The sequence below is a fragment of the Emys orbicularis genome, chromosome 2 (assembly GCF_028017835.1).
Source record: "Emys orbicularis isolate rEmyOrb1 chromosome 2, rEmyOrb1.hap1, whole genome shotgun sequence".
NCBI lineage: Eukaryota > Metazoa > Chordata > Testudines > Emydidae > Emys > Emys orbicularis.
Window position 1 is genome coordinate 208,142,869 of NC_088684.1, and position 14,931 is coordinate 208,157,799.

At 40.8% G+C, this 14,931-nt stretch overlaps 1 protein-coding gene across 2 annotated transcripts in view; it reads right to left on the bottom strand.

Moving 5' to 3' along the window:
• Positions 1-14,931, bottom strand: part of ITGA9 (integrin subunit alpha 9) — a 305,024-nt gene that overhangs the window by 7,951 nt on the left and 282,142 nt on the right. For both annotated transcript variants that reach the window (XM_065399121.1, XM_065399120.1), the window contains one exon: positions 10,941-11,060. In XM_065399121.1, coding sequence (XP_065255193.1) covers positions 10,941-11,060 — 120 coding nt within the window. The remainder of the gene's footprint in view (positions 1-10,940; positions 11,061-14,931) is intronic.

Genomic DNA, 14,931 nt, shown 5'->3' on the forward strand with positions numbered 1-14,931 from the left:
CCCTGGGCACTCCGCTTGATATCGACTGTCAACTAGACATCAAGCCGTTGATCACCACCCATTGAGCCCAACGATCTAGCCAGCTTTCTATCCACCTTATAGTCCATTCATCCAATCCATAGTGCTGTGATTGTGTTTTTCCAGCAGTGAGGTTGCAAGTGAAAGTCAACACCAGAGACAGAAGCTTTATTTTTCTATTTTTTTGTTCTTTTCTTTCCCCTTTTGTGTGTATTTGTCTTGTTTGCCATCTTAGAAGACGGGATTGGACTTTAACAGCAGCAGCAATGACAGCTCCAGACCATCTCAACTAACTTCTCTTTTCTCCAGAAAGGACAATTGCCACCATTTTCGATACCATCTAAAAAACTATCAAATAAGGGGAGTTTTCCTTCGGAAAACTTTCTCTAGTTAAAGAGAAAGGGAACAAGGCATGTTGTTCAAATGACAGTTTTATTTTACACTTTACATTTCAAAAGCTTCAACTGTTTTTACTTCTTTTCTTTATCTTTAATAAAAGATTCAATGGATATTTAATGGTGTGCTTGCCATGGTACTAAGCAGGCTAACGTCTCTGTATACCCAACCCCAAATCTTTTTTAAAACTGTTTAATGTTGGACAGTTTCAGAATCATGTTCACAGCTTTAACTCTTTGGGCCCTTTAGTCCATCTAAATTAATACAACGTACCCCATGGTGCCAGACACAGTTCAAACACATAGCAAGAGACAGTACCTGTTCCAAAAAGCATACAAGCTAAATAGACAAGAGAGATGAAGGAAGTATTATCATGCCCATTTTACAGATGCAGAATTGAGGCACAAAGAAATTAAATAAGTTGCCCATGGTCAGACATGAGCTGCGAACCGAGCCCATATCTCCTAAATCCCCATCCAGTGGCTTAGCCACAAAAGGTCATCTTTCCTCAAAAACAGAATTTCTCTATTAGCGATAGCCAATATACAGCCGTTGTTTCTAGAGTTGGCGAACTGCTGTGGTCTAGGTTCATGTACTTCATGAAACCTTTATTGTCACATCACTTTGATCTTTTTTGCAGTTTTGAAATCAAATTCAGATATTGCAGTATCAAATTTATCTGTGGCAGCCAGGCAGACTGCCAATACGTGGGCCTCTCTGTAAGGACAGAAGCATGTTTGGAAAGTATACATGTGGCTATACTTAATAGAGAAATTGTATATTTGGGAGAAGGATGATATTGTGCTTAAGGCGCTGGATGGGAACTCCAGAGATCTGACTTCACTTACTGGGTCTGCCACAGACTTTCTGTGTGTCTTTGGGCAAGTCACTTCTCTGTGCCCCAGTTCCTCATCTATATATTTCTCATGTTGCAGATGAAGAACTGAGGCACACAGAAGTTAAGTGGTGACTACAGAAGAATTCCAACATTCATGTATATTGGGTGGAATTCACCTCCACGGGAAAGACAATGACAAGACCTGTGCACAATGTCAGACCTGGGGTAATTATTGATTAGTTAGCCTAACTTTCATACCTGGACAAATACTGGAAAAAATTATTAAACAATCAATTTTTAGGCATTTAGAGGATAATAGGGTTATAAATAATTGCCAATATGGATTTGTCAAGAACAAATCATGCCAAATCAATCTAATTTCCTACTTTGAAAGGGTTATGGGCCTAGTGGGTAGGGGGAAAGCAGTAGATATGATTTATCTTAATTCTAGCAAATCTTTTGTCACTGTCCCATATGACATTCTCATAAGCCATCTAGGGATATGTCATCTAGATTAAATTACTATAAGGTGGTTACATAACTAGTTGAAAGCCCATACTCAAAAAGTAGTTATCAATGGTTTGCTGTCAAACTGGGAGGCGATATCTAGGAGTCTGTCTGGGTCTGGTACTATTCAATATTTTCATTAATGTATTGGATAATGGAGTGGATAGTATGCTTATAAAACTGGTAGATGACACTAAGATGGGAAGGGTTGCAAGCATTTTGGAGGACAAGATTAGAATTCAAAAGGACCTTGACAAACTGGAAAAATGAAATAAACAAAATGAAATTCAATAAAGAAAAGAACAAAGTACTTCACTTAGTAAGAAAAAATCAAAATGCACATCTGCAAAATGGGGAACAACTGCCTAGGCAGTAGTAGTGCTGAAAGTGATCTAGCGGTTATAGTGGATCACAAATTGAATGGGTCAACAGTGTGATGCAGTTACTAAAAAGGCGAATATCATACTGGGGTGGATCAACAGGAATGTCATATATTAGACACAGGAGGTAATTGTCTCATTCTACTTGGCATGGTGGAGGCCTAAGCTGCAGTCCTGTTTCCAATTCTGGGAAACAGTGATAAAAAAAGCTTTAGAAAACCTGCCCTATGAGGAAGGATTAAAAAACTGGGTATGTTAATCTTGGACAAAGACGACTGAAAGGAAATATGTTAAGGGCTGACAGTGATCAGTTGTTGTTCATGTCTCCATGTCCACTGAAGGTAGGGATAAGAAGTAATGAGCTTAATTTGCAGCAAGGGAGATTTTGGTTAGATATTAGGAAAATCGTTCTAATTATAAGGCTAGTTAAGCATTGGAATAGGCTTCCGAGAGGGGCTGTGGAATCCCAGTCATTGGAGATTTTTAAGCACTAGTTAGACAAACACCTGTCAGGGATGGTCTAGGCATATTTAGTCTTGTCTCATCATAGGGGCTGGACTAGATGATCTTTCAAGGCCCTTCCAGCCCTACATTTTTATGATTGTATGTTGGACATGGGCCTTGTGCTAGCTTTTTCAAGGGGGTGACATTAAAGAGCCTGCTCTTCAATCCTTACTCATACAAGGAGTCCTTACTCACGTGGGTAGTACCATTGACTTCAATGGACCTATTTGCATATAAGTGTCAGTGAAGCGAGTAAACTTTGAAGGATCAGGATCATATTTTGGAAAGTCTCTGCCAGAAAAGAGTTAATTGCCTCAAATGGAAGTGATATGAAACTAGAATTCACTTCACCTAGGCCTGCACAATAGATTACCTCCTACATTATAACCTATATGCTTAGGAAATGATGAGAATTGTAATCAATAACTAAGCACTGGCAGAATCTTAACTGACAAGCAACAAGTTGACTGTTCTGATAATCTGAGTGTAATGAAGAAATGAACTCAAGACTGAGTTACTTAAGATTCTTGTGTAGAGTAATTTACCTAAAACATTACATATTAAAACACTATAATTTGAATCAAAAAGTCTAATTATCAATATCAAATATTGTAAATCTTGAATACTTCAGAGGTTGGGTTTTCTATTATATAATACTAGCAAGTAGTTTATAATTTAAAAACTACTAAAATGAATGTGGTCAACAACATGAAGAGTTCATCTCATTTTCCCATTCTCAGAAAAGGAAAAGAATAGACTGTATACTTACTGCCAATATGTTTGGATAACCTGCTACTATATTCAGATTTCTTAAATCTCAGTAGGAACACAATAGTAGCTAAATGCTATATCTTTCCTGAAAGAGGGATTTATTTAAGATGCATCTCAATCCACATCTCCTCTCTCAAGGGAAAAGAAAAACTCAAGAAAGATTTTTAGCTTTGTTTTAAACCCAAACCCTGGCTAAACTTTAAAGACTGTTGCTGGATTCAATAAAAAGTAACTATACAATTGTATTTTGATATACTTGACCTGCCAAAAATATTTGACTGAAAGTTGTATTATTTCCTTAATTATCAGCATAAGTTACATGCTTAGTTGAACCAGTAAGAAAAGGCTTTGATTGGTGCAAGTCATTACATAGCATTTCCCCTTGTGACACCAAGCTAAGAATGAGAATGTAGACTAAACAAGGTATATTCTCCCTATTTTCAAGCATTTGATTCTGAGGGATGACCATGATTTCCAATAAATGTGCATGTTCCCTTTCTGGTATCTAGGAATTTTGGAATCAGACATATTTATTTGCAACTTCTAAGTCTACACATCCATGTGTTTCTAGTTTGGGCTCTGAAGAATGATGATTGTTTTTCTTGTTGTTAAAGAGACTTTATGAACCACAAAAGGACTTTTCTCTTGCCAGGGGATTAAATTTGTTGATAGGTGCCAGGATGAAATCTACAGAGCTTTAATGGTTCTGACATACAGAAATGCCTTGGCAAGCGCAGGTCTCCTTTCGAGGACCCTGAAGTCAGCGAAACAGTCACGCGCAATATTATTACATTATATTTATATTGTGCATTTTATCCCCAAAGATAAAAATTGCATTTCATAAGCTCTATGTATATACCACCCCTGAAATGCACCCTAGGTAGAGGATTGTAGAAAAATAGTACACCTCACCCAGAACAGTATTAGGGAAAGGGGAACTTTTGGCCAGGACATTAGAACTAACCTTTAACTTGTATAAAAAGTGCCACAAAGTCCACAACTAATCTGGTTTCTAGGGTCTTATCATACACACAGTATATAGTATATGCTGCATGCCACCCAAATGATCCAGGATGCCAGAATATGAACCTGTGGTTTCAGGAAGTCAAAGTTTTGCTAACACTGGGTGAAACTCACTATTCTAAGGGCTAAAAAGTGGAATTCAAGTGGTGCACAGGCCTTGTGCTGGGACAAGTTTCATTCTTGACCCCTAAAAACAACCACTCCAATGGTGCCATCCCTAAAAGGTCTAAGATACCCATACATAATGTCAAACAACATTTTATCAAGTCAAACTGGCGGAAATTCAGGTTCAAATAATAGGGTTTGCATTTTTAATTTTAAAAGTTAATCAGCTCTCAACTACATTATTAATTATTATTATTACTACACTAGCTCTTAGGAAGCCCGATCAAGGCCCATTGTGCCAACAAAGAAGACAATCCCTGCCTCAGAGAGCTCACAGTCAATGTCAGATGGGATATAATATATGGACTAAATAGACAAATGGGGTAAGAGTGAGTGAGAGGATAATGTAACAAAACGAATAGAGTTTAACAGAAAAATACACGTCACAGCTTGTCACTTGTCTAACCATTGCCAGGCGGGTGGCAATTTTTAGGCATATAGCAGAGGTGGGATTTAAAAGGGGACCAGGTGGCAGCTTTTGCAAACCGATGAAGGGTTTTACTCATCTACAGTGGATAGCCTGGGAGAAAGCAGAGAAGTACTTGATGGAGAGGAGGTCAAGCAGGCAATTGAGGCTGCCATCGCTGGTAGAGTAAAGGCAGATGGTAGCTTCATATATTAGCTGATCTGATGGGGATAGAACAGCTAAATGTTGAAGGGACTTGAAAGCAAGGAGCTTGTGTTTGATGTGGAGGAAGAGGGAGGGAATATTTTAGGTTGTTTAAAAATGGAGAGAGACTCCACTGAAGCAAAATGGAAAATTCTCTATATGAAATCAGAGGCAGATTTCTCCGATGGGTAGGTATGTTTACATCTATATGGAATTAAATCTTTATATGTGCTTTGATATCTGTGCTCCCAGTCATGAGACCCTGACCAGAGACTTTGAAGCTTGTTAGGTCAACTCCCCTGTTTATCTAAACCCCAATTATTCCAGTGTCACCATAGATCTTTCAATGACCTTTAATTTTGAAGCACTGCCATCATAACTATTGTTTTGTTCTTGAAATGATGTGAAAACAGGTAAGCTGGGGATTGACATGGCAAGTTTGTCAAAAGTATGAAATGTCAATGAATCTAAATAGGCTTGTCTACCTCTGCTACGGGAGCTGTAAATTTAAAGGACAATTCCTGTGATTCCTGCTTGGAAGAATTTGCTATTTAGTTGGAGAAATCTCATGCATGAAAGGTTATGTAAGAAGGGCTATTTTTAACCCGTATAGAAAAGTATGGCCTCTGCCACGTACTGAGATCCTAACTGGTCTTTGTGCCATGCTTATATGTACCCTTGTTCCTCTGCAAGGGACTGGCAATTCTATTCCTTTGCGGGGCAAATATTCTTAAAACAGACATTCAGGAGAGGATGTTGGTATAAGGACTTGCCAGGAAATGGCAGTTAGCATCCCACTTCCCTGAGGTGCCTCAGCTGCAGATAAAAGAGGGAGAGAGAATGTTTTCTGGAGTTGTAACACAGGATACAAAGCAACCACTGGCAAAGAATAAGCGCAGAGTTTTGTTTTGTTTTTCCTTCTGGCAACCGGTGAGCTGTGTGTTTTGGCCCATTGTATAAAGACGACTTATACTGTATGAGGCCCTAAATAAGGGAGAGTCTCTTCCCAAAAGGGGAAGCCAATGTTTACAATGAGTCTCCACTACCTAGGTGAATTTCAAGTTGGCTTTGTCCTTAGACAGTTTAAGACATTTTCTGAATGCTCAAATAAGATGTAAAGTATTTATAGATACTGCACAAGAATATTTAAACATTCTTCTAAATAGGATTATACAGTCACAGCAAGAAGACATAAGGCCTGTGTTTCTCCAAACAATATAGCCATGCACACATTTAAAATATCCAATTTGTTTAATTTTTTTAAAGGAACTTCATATTTCAAAGTTTGTCCTTTAGCACAGGACTGGCAAGATACTGTAATCCCTCAATACGACGTTTAGATTATAGCCCGCTGCACAAGCAAACATTTAATGTGTCTGACATTTTTATTTGGATTTAATCTGTATCTGAATAAGCCTCTGTCACTGAGGCAGTTCAAAGGCAGGATTTATTGATACAATGATCAGCTCAGCAGCCTAAGATGATACCCTCTTAGAAGAAAACCTAAGATGATATCATCTCCTGGATGAAAACCACTATACCCTCCTAGAAGTCAAAGGAGGGTTCTCAAACACTCATCTGATGACAAAGAGGGGAAATTGACCCTAGTACAGATAGAAAACTAGGACTTCCCTGCCTGATCAGAGACACTATTCTGCTAAAAGGCTTTTCTTTGCAATCCTGTCAAAGATCCAAGTTATAGAAAGAGGAGTGTATTACTGTAAAAGGAACATTCACAATGTTTAGAGCCCATTCCAATGTATCAAGAATACACAGACTATAAAAGAGTAACAGTAACCGTATTTATACATAAATTGGCACATGAATACCATGGTGATAGGCTCACTTTAGAAACACCCTGGCTCATATTAGACAGAAAACTGTTTACATGTAAAATGCATTCCTGAGAAACTAAATAGTGTAATCATGATTAATTTTACACCTGTATTTTACAAATCACTCCTTGTGTAAATCAACACAGCGCCAGTCTATGAAACTTCTCTTATATCCTCAGCTGAGCATAAAGCCCTTTGATTTTATGTTGCTTGGGGCTTTGTTTGCTTTTAACTTTTATCAGTTCAACAATGAATCATCTAAATCCCTCAATCCACAGCATTTTAAAACATTATTATAAATTTGATTATGATTATGATTATTAAAGGACACTATACAGAGGTACAGAATATGGACCAACTTGACTCTTTCAATCTATTATTTCTCAATGATGGCATAATCCAGGTAGGTAGCACCCAAAAAAATCCAGTTTCGGTGTGTGTCTACCTCCCTGCCCTGCTGCTGAATCAGCAACGCCGTACTAGCACAGCAGTGCAACTGATAGTATGCCAGTACTGTAGCAGAAACTCGTTCCTCCCCTCCCTCCCAGCCCCAAGCAGCTGGCAGCCTCTCAGCAGGTGTCATGGGAGTGGAATTGCTGCCCTTTCTCTGCAATTGAGAAGCACAATGTGATGTTATGAGCAATAATATGACAGTAGCTCCCAGGTGGCCCTGCATAACAAAGATCATCAGGCTGTATGTGGCCAAGGAAAGAACTCAATGTGTATATATGGAGGTAGCAGGGGATAAGTAGTGGCACTATGAAGTAGACCTGCTGGAAGCAGGAGACGACGTGGTAAATAGGGCAGAGGGTTCCAGCATGGGTGAACAGGGGCATACCAAACTTGGAAGAGGGAGTCAGAGTAGGGCTTAGATAGCTATTTAACTAAATCTTTACAAACAAAGGGGCACATCCTGCTCATCTGCCTTACACAAGAAGCCCCCTTGAACTACTCTACTCTCATGAGTAAAGGGAGGAGGATCTGGCCTAATCCTGAACAGAATGAGATCAGTGCCCTAAATCAGTACTTCTCAACCATGGGTACACCTATCCCTGGGGGTACGTAGAGGTCTTCCAGGGAGTGCACCAACTCATCTAGATATTTGCTTAGATTACAATAGGCTACATAAAAAGCACTAGCAAAGTCAGTACAAACTAAGATTTCACACAGACAATGATTTGTTTATAAAGCTCTATATACTATACGCTGAAATGTAAGTATAATATTTATATTCCAATTGATTTATTTTATAATTAGATGGTAAAAATGAGAAAGTAAGCCATTTGTCAGCAATAGTGTGCTGTGACACTTTTGTATTTTTATATCTGATTTTGTAAGCAAGTAGTTTTTCTGAGGTGTAACTTGGCGGTACAGAAGACAAATCAGACTCCTGAAAGGGGTACAGTTGTCTGAAAAGATTGAGAACCACTGGCCTAAATCATTAGAGCAGCAGCCATGTTCAGGGACATATTCATCACAATGTAAGCAGGCACCACTCTAAGAACTTCCATGGAGTTGTACTCACTTAGGCCAGAGGTGAATTTGACCCACGGAGTATAAACCAAATACTAAAACAATGATCAGAGAAGCAAATCCAGACTGGCTGATCTCATGCTATAAAGTTTATTATGTCTGTAAAAACATCTTAATGCTCTTGCACAATTGTAAAAATAGTTTTTATTCTGAGTGAAATAGGCAGTCATAACAGTCCAAACAATGACACTGACTTTTAAAGCACCCAAATCTTTGACTCACATTTGGGCCAAAACATATTGTTATAACTATTACTTCACTCCAAGCTTTAAAAAAAAAAAAAAACTTGATATAAATCTATTTGGATTTTTAATGTATAAAATTCAGGAATTACTTTAGGGTGTGCCAAGCCAATTTTAGCTAATAAATCTTTACAATCAGGCAATTAAGATTCCCTTCAAAGGAATGCAATTTTCCCATGTCAGTTTTATCTCACAGCACTTTAATATTGCCAGTCACTTTTCACTCTCTACTTGCTATGAATATTAAAATATTTAATACTGGATTATTGTTTCAAAGCAGAATTAAAAGCCAGCTACAGACTGCATCAATGTTTTTTTAGTCACATTTTTCTACAACAAAACCCCAAATTATCTGTAGCTTTAATAATCCATATTCCCTAGTGGACCAACTATTAAACTGGGACTCTAGACACCTGGGTTCTAGTCCTGGCTCTGCCCATGGTCTGCTGTTTGACCTTTGGCAGGCAACTTCATCTTTCTGTGCATTAGTTTCCCCTTCTATAAAATACAGACCTCTTTTATAAAGTGCTTTGATATCTCTGGATGAAAAGGGCTAGGTATTATTATTATGACTTGTTGCTGTCATTTGGGACATTGTTCCTCAAAGCATCAAATGACAAAATGGCAACTTCTGTGCATGCATTTGATTGGCTAACAAATCTCATTTTTTTACAAGGTTCAGAGAGCTTGATTCTCAATTTTAAGCAAGGGAGTGCTAATTGGTAGGTACTCTAAGGTAAAAAATGGCACCGGAGAGTGCTGAAAAAACATTGTGAAAGTTGCTATCCCTAGTAACGAAGATACCTTCACTTTCGGGTCTCTAACTACATGAAACCAGTCTTATAGATATAACTATATGCAGCAATGGTCCTTATTTCAAAGTTATGTATCACCAGAATCAAGCCATAGGCCTTTCCTACCAGATACCTCTATATTTTGATGATTATTCTGCCATCTCAATCATAGAGATTTTTAAACATTCTGTGCCAAGGCGGGCAAAAATACTTCAGATGTACCCCAAATTGGGCATAAAGAAAGATTTCAGATTACAGCCAATCATTGCTTTTCAAACTAAAAAAATAGCCACAAGATAATCCTTGTGTGGCCATTTTTAACATGGAATTGCAAGTCACATTTTGGGCCTAGCAACACACAGTGATGTGTCCTTTTAGACCACTATACAGCTGTAGCCCCAGAACCCTGCTATAGCTGGTAGAATGCATCTGTAGCACACACACACTGTTAAACTGTGTGAATCAGGTGACTGGAGCTCTCTCACCTCCAGTAAAATAATGTTGGGCCTGTTCCTGTGTGTGTTCCCCACCCACTGATAGGCTTGGCAGTGGCCTTTACATTTCTGGATTTTAAGAGGAAATCAGAATAAAAGGTTCAAGTTCCTCATGCTTCAGATGTATCACGTAGAGCGGCCATCCTTCAAATGTCAACATCTTGACCACCCTTACTACATTATAATGTCTGAGACACAACAGGTGTTTCCTATTTTAAGGAGGGTAAATGCTGACCTTTGACTACCACCACTGGATTTTGCTTTGGGACACCAAGTAATTTTGTTCTTGCCACCTCGAAAAACATATTGGAGGGAAGGTCCTTAAGAATTCAAGCTTGGTTGGCCCTCATCCTCTCTTCTTTCCTTGCCTTTGCCTCCCCCAAAAGAATAAGCACCTACTGGTTTCTGTTAGGTACATACTGAATCCGTTGCCTCAATAAGCAAAATTAGCCTGATTTTTAGGGGAGCACCCTGCAGCTCCCATTGAAATCAGTGAGCACCGTGCTTTTGTAAAAATCCGGGGAAAGTACCTCAAACTTAAATGCGAGCTAGTGATGAGTATAAGGAAGGACTCTCTTCTGTCAGGAATCACTATTACAGCTTTCAATATTTAATGTCCTTCAGTGAAGATGCCAATTTTCTATTTCATCTCCCCTGATGAAAACTCTTTTGATGTTTAATGGCTTTTTAGGTGTAGATGGCTGTTTAGTTATTAAAGTAAATGGATACTAAATGAACAGACAATCAGGATGCAGGAAGACAGATGTACAATTTATGCCAAGGTCAGGGGCTAACCTTGGTGTTTGTGTTGTGTCTGACTGATGTCTTACCTTCCATAACAGCACAGCCAAGAACAGGAAGATGAGAATTCCCACCAGCAAACTAATAGCAATGATCCATCCCACAACATAACCACGAGCCTCTATCTTGTGCAAGGCCTCAAAGACCACCTACAAAGCAATTAGAAAAGATGGTTTACAACTGGAAGCTGTATAGTTTTCCTTGATACTCATCTTATTAAATACACAGCAGTTTAGTTTCACTGATCATATTTCTAATGTAAACAAATGTTGAGATGAAATGTACATAATTGTTTAAAATGAGAAGCATGGAATGTGTCCTCAATTTTGTGCTTTCAGACTATTTTTCGCAAAGATTTCCTTAAAAATTGGATTTGAATCTCAGTAAATATCATTCAACAAATACCTGCTTTGTCATTTACCCCCAGATACTGATCTTGCTCCAGTACCTGCCTTCAAAAGTGAACAGAGGTTTGCAAAGAACACTTTATCCTCCTGTTGGTACAAATTCCCATGACAGTGAAAACATTTTGCACTTCATTCATCAATTTTTCAGTGGTGCCAAACTCCCAGACACTTCATATGGAAAACCGCATATGCTGAATGAATAAACTGTTTTCACTGGAAGCAGAACGTTCCTCCTTGCTTCATTCACTGCCCCACTTCACGAGATATGCAGTTCGAGTGAAGCTAGGGTTTCAGTGGGGTCCTCCTCATTCCAGACCCATTCCCTGTGCACTTTAACAGGTGCACAGTGAATGAGGAAAGGACTCCTGAGGATCCCTGACTTCATTCACTGTGCACTTTTCTCTACATATACTTCTCTGTGTTGCAATGTCAACCATGCACATGTCCCATGTATGGCCTTGCTTAGCTGTGCGTTTAGGTGAGCAAAACGTACTCCTCTTACACTGTGTGTGAATTTCAAAATCTTATAATTCAGTCAACTCAAAACCAATTTTCACTGGAAAACTCAGAAGTGGTTCTCTTCAAGGGAGGCTATTTCATCACATTAACCTCAACCTCAAACAGCTAAGACTGTTTTTTAAAACGGGGAAAGAGAATGTTCCTCCTCCAACCCAGGCTTACCCATTTTTGCGCAAACTTTTTCAAAAATTCACATTTGGTTAGGAATTGACTGGAACATTTTAGCCAGAAAGGACATTTTTGGAAATTATAAGTGACTGAAAACAGGGGGTTAGAATTAATAACCATCGCAACTTTAAGATATTTCTGTGGGAAGAGAATATAAATGACATGCATCCACCAGTGAAATATTCATGGGTTGGGCAAAGTGGTGCTTTTCCAACTCCTCCTTTCCCTCCCGTCCGTCTGCTGCTAGTCATTGAAACAGCACCATTTATGACCCAGCAATGGTATATGTGTGTGTGGGGGGGGGGGTGGGGGGGTGATATCATACAAATGTACATACATGGCTAAAGAAATTATCTGTAGAAATTAGATACACAAGTAAAAGAAAGCTAAAATTTGGGGCCTTCCACCTTTGATAGTGCCGTGCTAAATAACTCCTCATTTCAGCACTCCAGCATTCCACAGGCTGATATTAATGAGACTGGACCATACCATTTGTGGAAGAATGAGACGAATACAGCAAAACTTACACACATTTCATGCAAACAGTTTTTGTACCAGTTGGTAATTCTATCTATCCACCAGATCAGGGGTAGGCAACCTATGGCACGCGTGCCGAAGGGGCACACGAGCTGATTTTCAGTGGCACTCACACTGCCCAGGTCCTGGCCACCGGTCCGGGGGGCTCTGCATTTTAATTTAATATTAAATGAAGCTTCTTAAACATTTAAAAAACTTTATTTACTTTACATACAACAATAGTTTAGTTATATATTATAGACTTATAGAAAGAGACCTTCTAAAAACGTTAAAATGTATCACTGGCACGCGAAACCTTAAATTAGAGTGAATAAATGAAGACTCGGCACACCACTTCTGAAAGGTTGCCGACCCCTGCACCAGATGTTTGATCTGAATGTAGCATGAACAGCAGCAAATGTGTAAGGGAAGCTGAAACATATTAATCGGTGGCTGCCATTTTCAAAATATTTTCCCACAGCCAATTGCACCAGAACCCACACAGAGTTCTGTAACCATCAGCAAGGCCCATTTCCCCCCCTCTCTGCACTGTTCAAACAGCAGTTCAAGGCTACACCTTTCTTCAGCAGGCAATTGCACTGGGAAGAGAATTCAAGTACAGTCTGGAACTTAGATCCATGAAACCATACATCTCTCTACTGCATACACAAGGCAAGCAAAACGCAGACCTGTTATTTTAAATACAGTTTGCTCTGTGAGAATGTGGGGGAAGTAGGTTTGACTAACTGATTCTCTCTAAATCTGAGATTCCTTATTTTTCATGGATTAAAAAGGAAACAACCAAATGAGCAACAGAATAAAATCAACAACACATAAATGCCACTTTGTATTTAAAAAACTCCAAGCTACTAATATCTTCTTGAAGTGAGAGGTTCCTCTAATGCAGAGGTGGGCAAACTATGGCCCAAGGGACCCTCCTGCCCAGACCCTGAGCTCCTGGCCCGGGAGGCTAGCCCCCGGCCCCTCCCCTGCTGTCTCCCCCACCCCCGCAGCCTCAGCTCACTGCGCCGCCGGCACAATGGTCTGGGCGGCAGCACAGCTGCAGAGCCACAGCTTGACCCAGTGCTCTGTGCTGCGCGGTGGCATGGCTGGCTCCAGCCGGGTGGCGAGGCTGCCTGTCCTGGTGCTCTGGGCGGTGCGGCTCTAGCGCCGCCAGCCACCGATGCTCCAGGCAGCGTGGTAAGGGGGCAGGGAGCAGGGGGGGGTTGGATAGAGGGCAGGGGAGTTCGGGGTGGTGGTCAGGGGGCGGAAGTGTGGATAGAGTTAGGGTTAGGGGTCGGGGCAGTCAGAGGGCGGGGAACAGGGGGGTTGAATGGGGGCAGTCAGGAAGGAGAGGGGGGTTGGATGGGGCAGTGGGGGGCAGTCAGGGGTAGGGGTTCCGGGGGCAGTCGGGGACAGGGAGAAGGGGTGGTTGGATGGGGCAGGGGTCCGGGGGGCGGGGAGGGGAGAAGAGTCAGGAAGGAGAGGGGGGGTTGGATGGGGCGGCGGGGGCAGTCAGGGGTAGGGGTTCTGGGGGCAGTCGGGGACAGGGAGAAGGGGTGGTTGGATGGGGCAGGGTTCCCGGGGGGGGAGGGAAGAGTCAGGAATGAGAGAAGGGGTTGGATGGGGCAGTGTGGGGCAGTCAGGGGTGGGGGGAGCAGTCAGGAGTGGGAGTCCCAGGGGGACATCGGGGGCAGGGGGGGTTGGATGGGGCAGGAGTCCCTGGGGGCATCAGGGGGTGAGAAGCAGGGGGGGTTGGATGGGGGTGGGGGCCAGGCCACGCCTGGCTGTTTGGGGAGGCACAGCCTCCCTTAACTGGCCCTCCCTACAATTTTGGAAACCCGGTGTGGCCCTCAGGCCAAAAAGTTTGCCCGCCCCTGCTCTAATGCCAGTCATCTTGGAGAGAAGCAGTGGTTACATTTACAATTCTTTGTGGTTTCTTTCATATATTGCAGAAATTTTAGTGAACTGTTAACTTCTTTAGGCTTACAGAGGATATGGTAGAATATTTTACTTTAGCAAAAAAATTAATCCAAATTCAAGAAAATGTTTCCTTTAAAGGAAAATAAATCAATGTGAACCAGCAGATATCATACACTGTTCCTCCCTCCTTTGGGAAGAGCATCAGAATAGCTGGTCCCAAGTTTAAAGTTTCAAATGTAGAACCTGGATCTGATCGTGTGTGGTTATGAGTTTGAATTCTCAGAATAACCCCTGAAGGATGAATTACCCCAAGCACTTCTTTTTGCTAAGCACAGAACTACTGGAAAAGATTTAAAGATGTTCTAAGCTGATCACCTCCTAAGTAATACCCTCCCCGTCTCCCAGCAAACATCATGGTACTAACATGACATTTGCCACAATCGCATTGTTCAGCCTTCATCTGTCTGACACTCTGTAGCTGTCTTGT